This window comes from Ochotona curzoniae, unplaced genomic scaffold, assembly GCF_017591425.1.
Source record: "Ochotona curzoniae isolate NIBS_2020 unplaced genomic scaffold, NIBS_Ocur_1.0 scaffold_3208, whole genome shotgun sequence".
In the NCBI taxonomy this organism is placed as follows: domain Eukaryota; kingdom Metazoa; phylum Chordata; class Mammalia; order Lagomorpha; family Ochotonidae; genus Ochotona; species Ochotona curzoniae.
In genome coordinates, this window is record NW_024467106.1 from 30,522,454 (window position 1) to 30,537,597 (window position 15,144).

The 15,144-nt window shown below is 48.2% G+C and overlaps 1 protein-coding gene across 1 annotated transcript in view; it reads left to right on the top strand.

Annotated features, from left to right (window-relative positions):
• The first annotated feature begins 8,004 nt into the window (after positions 1-8,004).
• Positions 8,005-15,144, top strand: part of RNF38 (ring finger protein 38) — a 115,939-nt gene continuing 108,799 nt past the window's right edge. The window contains exon 1 of the mRNA XM_040963631.1: positions 8,005-8,274. Within this exon, the coding sequence (XP_040819565.1) occupies positions 8,010-8,274 (265 nt within the window). The 5' untranslated portion in view covers positions 8,005-8,009. The remainder of the gene's footprint in view (positions 8,275-15,144) is intronic.

Here is a 15,144-nt window from a genome sequence, read left to right on the forward strand (position 1 = left end):
GTACCTAAAACAACAGTGAGTGTTTTAACTAACAACCTACAGACAAAAAGATACATGAAGTGCACTGGAATGATTTCCCAGAAGGGAGAAAGGAGAATGGGGATTGGAGACTGTGGAAGAAAAAGAGAATATAGAAAACAAGTGAGGAATGTGATCAGTTCTGTTCCATATTCAAGAAAAATTAATAAATGATTAAGCAAGTTGCTACAATCTAACTGGAAATCTTCCAGTTAGATCTTTAAAATCTCTAAAAACATTGAGGTAACAACTCCGCTTTTAGCAATCTAAGAAAATAGAAACTCATCAGCTGTATAAGAGTAGTGAGAGAAAATTGGTCCACATGCACTCTTTTTTTTTTTTTAAAAGATTTATTTTTATTATGTTTTTATTGGAAAGGTGGATATACAGAGAGGAGAGACAGAGAGGAAGATCTTCCATCCGATGATTCACTCCCCAAGTGATCACCACGGCCAGTGCTATGCCGATCCAAAGCCAGGAGCCTCTTCTGGGTCTCCCACGCGGGTGCAAGGTCCCAAAGCTTTGGGCCGTCCTCGACTGCTTTCCCAGGCCACAGGCAGGGAGCTGGAAGGGAAGCGGGGCTGCCGGGATAGAACCGGCGCACATATGGGATCCCGGACATGCAAGGCGAGGACCTTAACCACTTGCGCCACTGCACCGGGCCCGTCCACATGCACTCTTACACCCTCGCCCTGCTGCACCCTGCCGCTTCTTCCCAAGACACTCAGAATCCTTACACAGGCTCGTGACTGAATGTGGTCCTGTGGTCTCACACCCAGCCCCTTCCATTTGGCACTGTTCTTCCCCCAGCCTTTGCTAGGCGTGGCTACACATTCCACTGGCTCCTAGCTTCTCTGGAGGCCTTCCATTCTTGCGGATTGTGAAGTACTGTTCTCTACAACCCTGTCATACTGCTGAGCTCTTCTTTAGGTTTCACCTTGTATCAGAGGTCTCTCATTATCTTAGTTTCTCATGAAACAGCTCTTCCACTGTTTTCTTACAACTTCTCTCTTCTACCCCCTCCACTCCCAAAATAAAATAACAGTTTGTAAGCCATGCTGGGAGAAAAAAGCAAGAAAAACACATTATTCTGGGTTTGAAAGTGAAATGGAAAATTTAAATCAAAGCCACAATGAGATACCACTTTACACCTATTAGGATGGCTATTAAGGAAAGAGGATAGTAAGTGTCGACACGGATATGGAGAGATCAGAACCCTTGTGCATTGCTGGTGGTAATGTAAAGTGATGCAGCCCTGCCATGCAGAAAATGGCTTGGGGGTTTCCACTAGAAAATTAAGCATGGGATTATCACATGATGCAACAATTCCACTCCCAGGCATATACTTGAAAGAATTGAAAGCAGCGGTTCAAATTTCTACTTGTATATATCAATGTTCACAGCAGTATTCATGATACTGAAGAGGAAGAAACAACCTAAATGTCCATTGATAGTTATAGGATAAGCAAAATGTGTAAATACATACAATGGTGTATTATTCTGTTTTTAGAAAGAATGAAATTCTGATACATGTTATCACATGGATGAACTTTGAAAACCTGTTAATGGGGCCCAGCATGGTAGCCTAGCGGCTAAAGTTCTTATCACGTGGGAGACTTGGAAGAGGCTCTGATCTCCTGGCTTTGGATCAGCGCAGCTCCGACCATTGAGACCACTTGGGGAGTGAATCAATAGACAGAAGATCTTCCTCTCTGTCTCTCCTCCTCTTTGTATATCTAACTTTTCAATTAAAAAAAGAAAGAAAGAAAACCTGTTAATAAAACCAGATATACACAAAAAGACAAATATTGCAGATTCTACTTGCACAAGATATCTAGAACAGTAAACTTGAAACAGATAGTTCAGGCCAGTCTCGGCCGAGACATCTGCCAGTTCACATAAGAGTTGGATCCAGCAGTGGCCCAGGCTAGGTTATGCTGAACCATCCACCTGTGAGAGCCAAAATGGGTGCATTCCTATCAGATTAGTCCGCAGTACGTGCGGGTGAGCACTAAATTGGGGGATTGGCCATGTCAGACTGGGCTCCAGCATCTGCCAGCACTTGTGAGACCCAGAGCTGGGAGCAGGCCTGGTAGAGGAACTTGGGGAACTCCCTTATTAGGCTTCTACTGGTGAATGTGAGGGCCAGGCCTAGGAGAGGCCAGACCAGGTTGGGCTATAACACCTGGTAGCATATGTATCAAGCCAGGTTGGACTGCAACACTTACCAGTTTACATGAGGACTGGGGCTGGGTGTGGTGGGTGAGGCTTGCCTAGGCTGCTACACCCACTAGTGAGAGCTGTGACTGGGAGCAAGCCATCTCAGACTGAGCAGTAGCACCTGCTGGGAAGCTCAAAATCTGGAGCTGGGAGCAGACCTGGTAAGAGAACTTTGAGAACTCCCCTGCTCTGTGGTTGCTTCAACTGGTGAGCATGAGACCTTGGGTTGGGGGGCAGGCCAATTTGGATAGGGCTGGGGGTAGGCCAGCACGTAGGCTGGGTCTTGGGGTGGGCCAGGCTAGGCTATGCATAAGAGAGTGAGAGTGGATCTGGGCCAGCCATGGTAGACTGCAGCACCTACTGGCAAGTGCCAGAACTGGGTGTAAGTCATGTTAGGCTGGACCACAGTACCCCTTGAAGGCACAAGATCCAGAACTTGGAGAAGGTCTGGAAGGGAAACTGTGGACACTTCCTGCTGGGTAGCAGCTCCTGTTGGTGAGACTGTGGACTGGACCTGGGGGCAGAGAGGATTGAACTAAGTTGTAGCACCCATGGGTATGCATGAGAGTCAGACAGAATACAGAATGGACTGGACTATGCTGCAGCAGAGGCTGACATATGTAAAAACTGGGGCTCAAGGAGGGCCTAGTGGGGGTTATTGAGGGTTGCTTTGTCTAGGCCACAACATCTGCTGATGTGGATGAAGATTGAACCTGTGGTTGGTTGGCTGGGCTAAGCAGCAGCACCCATCAATTTGTGTGAAAGATAGGGCTAGGGGTGGAACTGACCAAGCAGCTATATCCACTGGTGTGCACACTGGCTGCTGCAGGTGATGCACTGCACCTAGCCCTGCACGGGCTGGCACACACAGAAGTCTGGGGTCATCCCAGGTGAGCTTTCTTGGGACAGTCCCCTAGCCGATCGCTGGACTCTAACCCTAGACTCAGGGAAAATCACAAGATATGTGGTTCAATGTTGGAGTACATGTGTCAGGACTGGGCTTCCTCAGTTGCTGATGCCTGTTTAGTGGACAGCATGCACAGGTATACATGGGTGAGATGACAACCAGACCATCTAGGCCAGTAGAGGATGGGGAATTTCTTGCCAGAGGATGGAAAGCAGAGCAAGTTATACCACTCTCTTGGCCAAGCTTTGCAGCCTGTTCTTGTGCCTGTGGAGATGCTAATTGGCCTGGTCAATCAATTGGCCTGGGAAAGATTTTCTCAACCCTGGACCAGTGAAACCTCAAACTTCTCAAAGACATTAAAGTAGGGCACAGTGCAATAGTGGCTCAATCCTCTCCTTACACACAATAGAATGCCATGTTCATGCCTTGGCTGACCCAGTTCCCAGCACGGGTACTGATAAAGCAGTAGAGAATGGTCCAAAGCCTTGGGACCCTACACCCGCATGGGAGACGTAGAAGAAACTCCTGGTTCCTGGCTTTGGATTGGCTAAGCTATAGCAGTTGCAGCCACTTGGGGAGTGTACCAGCAGATGGAAGATCTTTCGTTCTGTCTTTCCTTCACTCTGTAAATCTGCCTTTCCAATATAAATGAATAAATAAATATTTGTAAATAGATACCTTTAAATAAAGATTTATTTATTTATATTGGAAAAGCAGATTTACAGAGAGGAGAGAAAAAGATTTACTGAGAGAAGGAGAGACAAAGATCTGTCTGTTGGTGGCTGCAATGGCTGGAACTGAGCTGACCCAAAGCCAGGAGCCAGGAACCTCTTCTGGGTCTCCCACGCAGGTGCAGGATCCTGTGGACTGTCCTCAACTGCTTTCCCATATCACAAGTAGGGAACAAGAAGGTAAGTGGAGCAGCTGGGATTAGAAATGGTGCCCACATGGTATGCCTGCACATGCAAGGCAAGGACTTGAGCCACTAGGCTACACCTCATACCCCCCAAATAAATAAAGCTTAAAAAAAAAACCACTCAAGTAACATCCTCAAAGCACTCTTCCCTCACATCTCTAAGGTGTCACCAAAATCAAAGAATCATCCCCTATCCCTGGGTGCTGATGTAGTTTTACAGCAAGGAGCAGCCCCTCCCCTTCCACTACTGCAGACACAGGAGGAAAAAGAAAACGGAAACATTTGTCCTACCCAACTTCCTCCACACCTGATCCTCCCTACTCTAAGCAGAGGCCCACATGGGTGTGTATCCCTCTCAACTATGTAAATAATATTAAAAATTAAATTTGAAAATAATTTTTGAAGATTAATTTATTTTCATTGAAAAGGCAGATTTGAAGAGAGGCAAGACAAAGAATAAAGTCTTCCAACTACTGGTTCACTCCTCCTCAAATGACTTCAATGTTCTGAACTGAGCTGATTGAAGCAAGGAGCCAGGAGCTTCTTCTGGGCCTTCTACACAGGTACAGGGTCCCAAGGCTTTGGAACATCCTCTGGTGCTTTTCCGGGTCATAAGTAGAGAGTTGAAAGGGAAGTGGAGCAGTGGAGCATGAATTAGTACCCATGTGGAATCCTGGTGCTTGCAAGGTGAGGATTTAGCCCTTGAGCCATCACTCCAGGCCCCAAATGAGATTTTTTAAAATTTATTTTTTAATTTGTGATGATGTTTACTTAACTGTTCAGGGTGGAAAGGATTAAGGATTAGGAGAATGTGGGTGAGACCATTGTTTCAAAGTTTCTTTTTCTTCCTCCTGTATCTAGGGAAGGAATGGAGAGGAGATGTCACACCTAGCCTCCCAACTGCCTCAGTACCCTGGGATGTGGATGACCACCAGATGTTTTTCCAGGGCCCCCAATGTGGAGCATGCTCTAAGGGTTCTGCTCAAGTGGTTTTGATAGTTCTGAGATGCTGTTGATCTCATTGATCCAAGGATGAGGAAATCTTCTAAGATCTATTGGCTGACACAGTCCACCTTAGAGTCTATTCATCCAAATACTTCTTGCCAACACTTGTCTGGGGTAGTTGATCAATTTGTTCTGTTTTCCTTCCTCTGTGATGGGTACCAGATGTCCTCTCCTCTGCAGGTCCCAATGGACTTCCATATTCTCCATGTGCATCTGGACATGCCATCCACTGCTCTGTCTTAGCTGCTGAGGAGGCCCAGTTCTGACACATGTACTCCTTGGTCAGCCTACAAATCCTGCCCACAGAGAGGAGATACAGAAAGAAGGATCTTTCTACTGGTTCACTCCTCAAGTGGCTGCAACGGCTAGAGCTGAGCTGATCCTGAAGCCAGGACCTAGAAATTCTTCTGGGTCTCCCACACAGGTGCAGGTTCCCAAGGCTTTGGGCTATTCTCGACTGCTTTCCTAAGCTAGGTGGGTAGCAGGAACCCAATCCCTCCAGCAGCCGCTGCTGCTTCCCACTACTGTGAATTAGCAGTAGCCAGGATGGCCTTTTGCCTTAAATTCTTAAGAATGTCTAGTATAAGGAAACCATCATGGAAAGTGTAACTTCAATAACCCGATCCATACTGTTTCGTTTGGCTGTATCCCATGTGTTTTGGTGTTTTTGATTCCAGTTTCATGTATTCCAAATACTTTGTTTTATCTTGCTGAATTCATCGCTGGCTCATGGATTACCCGGTGGCATAATTTTTCCCAAGAGACTTTTGTGTTTCCTTTTTGTCACCCACATGTTGGTTACTCAGTGGCGTGTTTTTTCATGGTGCCGTAATTTGTTGTTGTTGTGGCTTTTTGTTCTAACTCATATCAGTTGTTGACCTTGTTTCCTGGCTTCTCATTTATGGAAATGTATAGTGATGGACTGGGGTCTACCATATCCAGATGTGGGGGTACAATGCAAGAAAATCCAAGAAAAGAGGGGAAACTGTTGGAAATGTGTAGACAATGGGATGCTGGACTGTCTGACATTTTCTGAACCAGTAATATTGGGGCACAGTTAAATTAAGAGACTGATGGAATTATGACTCCTCATGAAGGACTATGCTATTGTAGCAACATGGGGAATATCTGTCAGGGAGTGGGAGTGTGGGGAGAATCATAGTCTATACAAAATTGTACCACAAAATTCAAAAATTCAAAATAAAAATATAACAGCAAAAAAAAAAAGGATCAGCAAATCAACAAACAAACAAACAAACAAAAACCCAAAAAAACTCCAAAGAATGTCTCACTGGAGCCCCCACCTCACATTGTGATGCAGAAAGGTAAGCTTTTCCTTGGGGTACTGGTTTCCCCTGCTGTCAGCTTTGGCTCCAAGTTCCTGCTAATCCACGGAGGAAAGCAGCAGCAGATGATGATGGCTCAAATGCTGGGGTGCCCATCACTCACATGGAGCCCTGGATGAAGTGGCTGGAATTCCTGGCTCCTGGTTTCACCCTGGCCCAGATCTGGTTGTTGTGGTCATTTGGGTAGTGAACAAGTGGATGCAAGATTGTTTTTTCTCCCTTTCTCCTCAATCAAAGAAAACAACATCATCATCAACAACAAAACAACAACAAAAGCCTTGCTGTCCTCCAGGGAGACTAAACTCCGTGAAGTCCTGGGGCTGTACCTTCTGTCTCAGCACTGTTGGTGACTGTGTGACCCAAAAAGAATCAAAGTGTCAGGAGTTACTATGAAAATTAAGTGTGTTGTCAAGAATTTACGCCCTTGACACTGACCAACTGGCTGAGGGGAACACGGAAAAATTATCCAGTCAGCAGGTTCGTGGCATCCTCACCAATAGGCTGTTTTTAGAGGCATCCTACCACACCGCATGGCTGGTGGTTTGTTTTTTTTTTTTTTTTTCCTGCTTCTGTACGACTTTTTGAGTGTCAGAAGAATATGAGAAGGAAATGGGGTCGGTGACCAATACCATCACATCCACGAGAGGCAGCAGCCAAGGGTCAGGAATGGAGGGTTCTTCTGCCCCCGGCATGGCCCAAAGCCTCTCCTGTGACCCGGCTCAGCCGGCTAGGATGGTTTTCTTCTAAGTCTGAACAACAAGGGCATTTAAAGTGGGAAGGAGGAAGAGAAAATCTGAAAAAGGGGCCAGGGGTCCAAGGGGTCAGGGCCGAACCAGGACCACTTCAACTAAGAATTCAAGATGTGCCTCCACGACTCAGGGGGGCCTCCCCTTGTTTCCTTGCCTTCCCCCCACCCCCATTTCTGCCTCTGCTTTCCTTTGCCTCAGCGGGGGCTGATTTGCCACCAAAACACGGCCCTAAAGAAAGGAGAGTTTTCTTTCTCAAGAGTCTGCAAGGTTAAAACTTTGAAGAAATAGCCCAGAGACGAGGAGGCTAGGAGGCTCTGGTCACGACCAGGGGAAGAGAAGGAAGAGGCCGAGGCGGTAAGAAGCTGAGCGGCGTGAGTCTTCCCCCTCGCCTCGCGGGCGGGCGCAAACACCGCGCCTCAGGCAGCTGCGCGGCAGAGCCGGGCGCAGCGGAGGCCCGGCAGCGCCAGGCCTGGCCCCGGAGGCCCCCGGCCGCGCCCCAGGGGCGGGCCAGGGGCGGGGCAGCCCTCCGAGCCGGGCTCTCCCCCTCGGGCTGTCGGCCCACGGCCTCCCCGCCTCGGCGAGCGGCGGCCGCGGAGGATCCCCCCTTCTCGGCGCCGCCCGCCCGCCCCCGGAGCCGCGGCCGCAGAGCCCGGCGCTTATTGGTCGAGGCGGCTGGGCGGCCCCGCCCCCGCCGCCGCCGCCGCTTCCCCGCTCCGCCTCCTCGCCCCCCGCCCTCCGGGAGCCGCCTCCGTCGCCTCCGCCGCCGCTGCTGCTGCCGTCGGCCGGGGCCCAGCCAGCGCCCGCGCCGGAGTCGAGTCGCAGCCGGAGCCGCTGCCCGCGGCCCCGCCATGAGCGGAAGCGCCGCCGCCGCGGTCGCCGCCGCCGCTGCTGCCGCCTCAGCCGCCGCCGCGCACTTCCAGCCTCAGTCGTCGTCTCCCAGGCCGGGCCCCGCCGAGCTCGGGCCCCCGCGCCGCCCGCGCCCCCCGCAGCCGCCGCCGCCTCCCCGGCCCGAGCCCGCCGCCGCCGCCGCCGACCGCCTCAGCCCTCCGGGCCACGGGCCTCTCCGGGCGGGCGCCCAGGGAGGCGGCGCCTGCGGCCGAGCGCCGGGAGCAGGTACGGAGGATCCAGGAACGGGCCAGGCGGGGAGGGGCGTGGGTCCGTCCCGCGGGGTGGGGGGTCTCGGGGACTTGGGGGGGAGGGTGGTTCGGTTCCCCGGGCCGCTGAAGGAAGGAGGAAGCGTTGTCCGGGTCAGCTTTGTCCGGCACGGAGCCCCCGGGAGCCCTGCGTCTCTGCCGCGCCGAACGGTTCACAAAGCGTCTCCCACTCGGTGGGCAGCCGCTCTCCCCAGGGTGGGCAGGGCAGGACCTCCCCCGGGGCTCCGCTCGGCGGAGGAGGTAACGGAGGCTTAGAGGAGGAAGTGACTTGCCCAAGGTCACAAAGCCGGTGAGCGTCGGAGCTTGGCTGGGACCCAGGGCCACCCTGGGCCGCCGCGGGGCCCCGGGGAGAGGGGGCTGGGAGGGAGGCAGAACCCCCCAGCCCCCGGGTGCCGAGAGCGATGGGTCGGGGAACTGGGTGTCTGTGTGTTCCGGGGTAGTGGCGCTAGGCCCTGTGCCTTGGCACACCCACCCAGTCCTTTCCGGGCTGGCTTAGGGAGTCGAGATGTCTTGCGGGGTGGGTCCGGGGAGAGGGGCCGCTTGGGGAGCTTGGTGGCGCCCTGGGGAGCCGACGTGGGGGAAGTCACGGGGCAGAGCCTCCTGCGCCGGGGTTTGCTCTCGGGGAGAGGCTTTCCTGCGTTCTTGGGGGGGCTTTGCTCCGGGAACTTAGTACCGTGGGCGCCGCTGGGTATGCCTGCCAGGCCCCCTTCTCCACCGCTGCTCGGACGAACCCAGGGTAGATTGGAATGAGTGGCAGGGAGGCCTTCGCGCTTGGGTCCAGACGCCCCTATGTGTCTTTCACGAAATCGCTTGAGTTTCTAAACATCATCCTAAGTCAAAAATGAGTGTACAGGACCACAGGAAGCTATGGTTCCCCCCCTCACGCCCCCGTCCGGGTGGTCTGGACCTACAGCACTTGGAGAAGTACCAAAGAAAGAAGAGCGATCCCCGGCGTGAGGGGAGAAAAGCTGGGAGGGTTGGGACGTCTCGCCCGCCCGCCTGGCCTGGAAGGCATGGGGTTTCCGTTTTTGTTTTGAGGTGGGTGATTGGGTGGGTTGCTTTAAATGTGGTTACATCTTGGGAAAGGAAATGGGAGAAGAGTTGGGAGTTCTCAACTAGAGGGAGGAAGAGCAGCCTGTCCCGTGCAGCTGGAAAATAGAAGCTGTAGAATCGTCTGCGGATTGGGGGTGGAGAGAAGGAAGAAGGGTTATTCCGTTTTGGGGGAAGGGAGATGAAAGGGTTGCCGAAGAGAGGGGCCGGTGTTTAGAGAAAAAAAGATTTGGATGTTTTGAATAGGGCGCCAAAAGGGCAGAGTTGAAAGGAGTGTGGTAGAGTGGTAGAGGTGGATAATTCCGGGCAAGGTTGAGAGAGAGAGAAAGAGAGAGAGAGAGAGAGAGAGAGAGAGAGATATTGTGTGTGTGTGTGTGTGTGTGTGTGTGTGATCCGTTCCTGGAGTGGGGGCAGTTGTGATACTTTCTTGGCCATTCTGGGTTTAGCTTCCCCCCTCCCTAGCCTCCCATTCCTAGGATGCCGGCCCCGGGTGCTCCAGTGCTCATGGTATTGTCTTGGAAGTCAGGCTCCACAAAAGAGGGAAGGGAAAGACTAATTAGCAGATGCATTAATTAAGGCGCTTTGTCCAAGATGATTCCGTGTTGAAGTCAGCTGTTTGCTTGCTGCCCTCCGGTACCTTGGCCTCCCAGCTCGTGATGGCTGTCTGCTGGGTTCTTCGGGAAGAATTGTCCTCATTTGGACAAGATGGGTTAGATTTTTTTTTTTTTTAATGTAGGAAACATTTGACGTGTGCATATAAAATCAAGAAAACTTACTTATCAAAGATTTATAGTGGGTGAAATGGGTCTTGAAATAATGGATGTCATTTCACACTCACCTGATTGGCAAAAAGTAAATGCTGTGATAGCCAAAATCTGTAATAGTAAGGCTGCGTGTTGGTGGTGGGGATAAACTTATCTATGGCTGAGAGAATGTGCGTGTGTGCAGCTGCCTTGGAGAGTGATTTAGTGTGGTGGTGCTGTAGTCGCAGGGACCAGGCCTCCTAAGGTGCTTAACATGCTTATTTCTCGCCATGGGCCTTAAGAAATCCTTGCACACTTATCTAGAGAAAGTTCAAAAGCACTAGAATGGTCCCCCAAGAGGGGCATAAGTAAATTTTTAGAAGAATCACACAATTGATTATTACATAAGAGTGGTGGCTTTGTCAAAAACTCTGAGCTTTTGTATTGAATTGGTTGACTCTGAAAACCATAATATGGAGTGGGGAAGCAATTCTTACAAAATCTTCCCATGTACATAAAATCTGAAGCTATGCAAAGTAATATTTGTGCCTGTGTACATATGTAGTAATATGAAAACACACATGGGAGCAACTAATGCTAACTTCAGAATACTGATCGTCTCCAGAAGGGAAGATGGACAGTGGGATTGGATGGGGGTTCACAGAGGGCTTTAATAAAACCTGTAATAGTTTCTTTAAAAATTCAGGTGATTGCAAATTAAGACTTGCTGATTTGGGGTTTATGGTACAGAGATACTCAACATATTCAAAGTATTTTTCAGATGCTTGAAATATTTCTGACATGCAAAACATTTTCTTGTTTATAGAAAACAGAGTTTTTGTTCCACGATAATGGAACTGCAGCTCCAGGCTTCAGCACAGCACAGCCTGTTAGGCATGCAGGCCCATGTTCATTGTCACTCCTTTCAGATCTGCTAAACCTAGGATTCAGATGAAGGCTTTTGTTTTGAAACTCCTGGAATTGTTTCTCAGTCTTCCTAAACTTTCTAGTGGACCCAGCTCAATAGTTGCAGCTTTTTCAAAACATAGATGCTGCAGGGCATTTGGATTCATCAGATATGGGGAGAGACCCCAAATCTTTTGGAGATGTGGTCCTTGTAGATGCTACTCTCTAAGGTTTGCTGCCTTCTATACTCTAGGCTCTTCCTCTGGCTACCCACTGTTGTTCTCCTGGAATCCTGGGGAAAATTAGCCTAGAGCTATTTTTTTTCTTAAGATTTTATTTTTATTACAAAGTCAGATATATAGAGAGGAGGAGAGATAGAAAGATCTCCCTGTTTGATGATTCACTCCTCTCACTACCCAAGTGGCTGCAATGGCTGGAGCTGAGCCAATCTGAAGCCAGGAGCTTCTTCTGGGTCTCCCATGCAGGTGCAGGGTCCCAAGGCTTTGGGCCATCCTCAACTGCTTTCCCAGGCCACAAGCAGGGAGCTGGATGGGAAGTGGAGCTGCCAGAGCACAAACAGACGCCCATATGGGATCCTGGGGTGTGCAAAGTGAGGACTTTAATTGCTACACTATCCGGCTGGGCCCTGGAGCTAATTTTGTGGTGTGGTTTTTTTTGGGTGTTGTACCTCTCTTAATTCAACTGATCAATTCCTCTTACTTTTGTCCATGTAGCTAAGAGGCTTAAACTACATGTGTCCATAGTATGTGGTTTTAGGGTTAGTGGAAGAGCTCAGTGGGTACAGCTGGAAAGGAAGATGAATATATGTGGAGAGAGTCAACTCCCATAGTTGGATACATGTGTGTGAGCATGTCTTTGAGAAAATGGTGGCCCATCCCTTTGCAGTTAGACATTTGTGTTTTAGCTGTTGGACTTGTGATCAGAGATGGTTCTTCAGGAGGCAACTGATACCGTTTCTCCCAACTGCACTAGTTTTCCTGCTCTATTAGACCTTTTTTCCCCTCTGATTTTAATATGTTTAGGGATTAATTCACACACTAACATATGACATTTTTGATAATGGGATTCTTCAATGCCCATTTGTCAGGGCATTGCCTTTTGGAAGCCTACTTTGCAGAATTGTAGGTTCAGCTATAACTTAGCTGTTAGTACTCACCTATGGCTCTAGGATGAGGGGTGAATCAGTGTGGATTGGTGCTGGACCTGTCGCTTGACGTATCAGTACCATGTTCAGTTGACCCTTGAGCTCAGCTTAAAAGTGTCAATTTTGTAATGAAGCTGGATAAACTGGTTCAAAATGAAGTGTTAGAAAATATTGTTATTAAGGAAAAGACAGAATGAGAGAGAAAGTAGAAGTAATCTGGTAAGTAAAGGATAAAAAACATCTGTGTGGCACATTTGCTTTTCACATTGTTTTTTTTTAAACATTTATTTTTATTTGTTTGAAAGGCAACATTAAGAAGAGTCGTGCCAGGCTGAAGCCAGGAGCTTTTCTCAGACATATTAGCAGGGAGCTTGGTTGAAAGCAAGTTAATCGGGATATGGAATACAAACCAATGCCCATTTGGGATGTTGACATTGCAGGTGGTGGCTTAACTTGCTACTCCACAATTCTGGCCTTGCTCTTGTGTTCTTAGCGTGCTTTCTTTGAGGAGGAAACATCATAATTTTCTCTTCCCAATTCCCCCCTACATTCCTGTTTCTGAAGACCTGAGCTTTTAAGCTAATTTTGAAAATATTTACTCATTTGTATTTTCCATTAAGTGGTTGTTTATGCTTCCTGCTGTTTCATTTTTTTCTTGGTGGGAGTCGAGGGGTGACTGAACCAAGGGCAAGACTGGACTTCTGCTTTTGCAAGTTATGGCAAAGTGTTATTTAGAATAGTTGTTATGGACAAATGCTGTTGTGTGCTCAAAGGAAGGGTACATTTGAAGTGGTTTCTGTTTTTACTGTTTTAAGAAGTCTTTGGGGGTGTTAGAAAGTTCTGGTGTGCTTTTGCTCTGTCTTAAAGGTTTTAAAGAATTTGAGAGGCAGAGTGAGTAAGCGAGCATGAGTGCTTCCATCTTCTGATTCCCCCTCCAAGTCCTCCCAGTGAGCAGTGGACTGCGCCTGCAGCTCCATCCAGGCTTCCAGTGGGTGAGCAGAGAAGCGCGGCTTCTTCCCCGAGTCTGTTAGCAGGGACTCAGATCAGGAACTGGAGCTGGATAATGTATCCGAGGATTTGCTCCTCTGTGGGGTACTTGGTGTCCTAACCGGCATATTAACTGCTAGGCCATATGCTAGTCCCTGAAGGAATTTCTTTTTTTTCAGTTTGCAACTTTTATTTATTTTTTTTAAATAATCTTGCTTAGTTGAAGGAATTTCTTGAATAAATTATGTATGATAAGATTAGTTTCATGAAAATGATGGTATGTCTACACAAGGAGAAACAGTTTTACCTGTAGGGCTAAGCAGAGCAGTTTTAGTTGTTGTCCTGTTCTGCTTGACTGGCTGGTAGTGCTATTTTGGGACTGCTGTGAATAGTTAACTGAAATGATGTTGGGCAGGTGGTGGAGGAGGAAAATGATGGGATCATACTAGTGGATGTCAGTACTTCCCTCAGTCACGATATTGAAAGCTATCACTGCATTTTCTACTTTTGTAGTAAAACATACCTAGATGTAAGGGAGTGAGAAATTGTTAAGTTTTGGTGTATAAAATCATTCGACTTTATTGGAAGAAAAATGGAAGGAAGAAACATACATAGATGGAAGAGCAGCCAGCTGTGGGTGGCGGGACATTCTGTATTGGTTTGGGTTGTTCCTGTCCACTCTGCTTCAGGACCTTCCATGTCTATATCTGCAGATGGTGCTTACTGATGTGTTGAAACCTGCTTTATTGTTACAGAACTAAGGAGCAGTTTCTCGGACTACACTGAAATAGGGTAGGCTGAAAGCAAAACAGGTGCTCTATAATTGCCTTTGCAAATAGGCATTGGGACTCTGCATAACCAACAAAAAGTGTGTTTCTTTGGGCTTTGGGCGATTTTGTGTGAAAACTTTTGTTTATAGATTTGTCTTTCCAGATATTACTGCCACTTCTGTGCACTTGAGCATCTGCTTGGTGCCTGTAACACTGTTAGTAACCCTTGACTGCTGGGGTGGACAGTTCCAAGTGGAAACTCTGTTACTGGAGGTGGTGAGAACAGCACAGAGGTTCTAGCGACAGCTAGAGTTTGTTTTTTCTTCCCCATTTCTGGCTTCGTTTTGCTCCCTGACATTGTGGGCTTGGTGGTGTTTGTGTGTGTCTGTTAAGCTCAGCCTTCCCTGCTCCCATCCCCTGCCCTTCCCCCTCTGCCTCCTCACCCCTGCAGCGGGAGTACAAAGACTGAGAGGAACCCTGCTCACCCCCAAGTAAAACCCCATAAACTATTGAACCCAAACAGAGGACCACCAGAGTGGCTACAGCTCTTCCTCTGTTGCCAGCACCCAGCCTTTGCCGTGGAGCCTGGAAGGTGCCTTCCCAGTTATACAAAGAAGCTTTGTGCTCCCAGGATGTTCTAAGGACGGGATCACTGTAATTACAATTCCCTAAGCATGACCATGGAATGGGGGCAGGCAGGGTAAAGATGGTAGCCAAGTACTTGTTGGTAAGGAGAAATTGGGCAGGGATTCAAAATCATCTGGAGACGCTGTCTTGTGGATAATGGAACCTATTGGTGATGCTGATAGGAACATGTGTAAGTGAAATATGTTTTGGTTTTAAATATAAACAATAGAAGATACTTGTTGAAGTTTTTAAAAAAGCAGAAAATTGAGCCTGAATATTTGTTTTAAATTTTTAGTTTGCAGTTGTAATTGGAAAGTATTTTAGAAGATGTGTAGAAATCTGAGTCTACTTTGCTTTATGTTTGTGTTGCCAGAATGATTGATTACTGTAGAAAACTAAAATCATAGCTTACTTACTCTCTAGGGACTGTTCCCACTAATTTTTTTTTTTTTTTTAAGCAGTGACTGACGTTTTTGGGAAGCTGATTTCTCTTTACTACCACCTAAAAATAAAACAAAACAAAAGCATGCTGGGTATATGTGCTTTATAAATGCTTATATATGGTCATTCTATGCTATGAT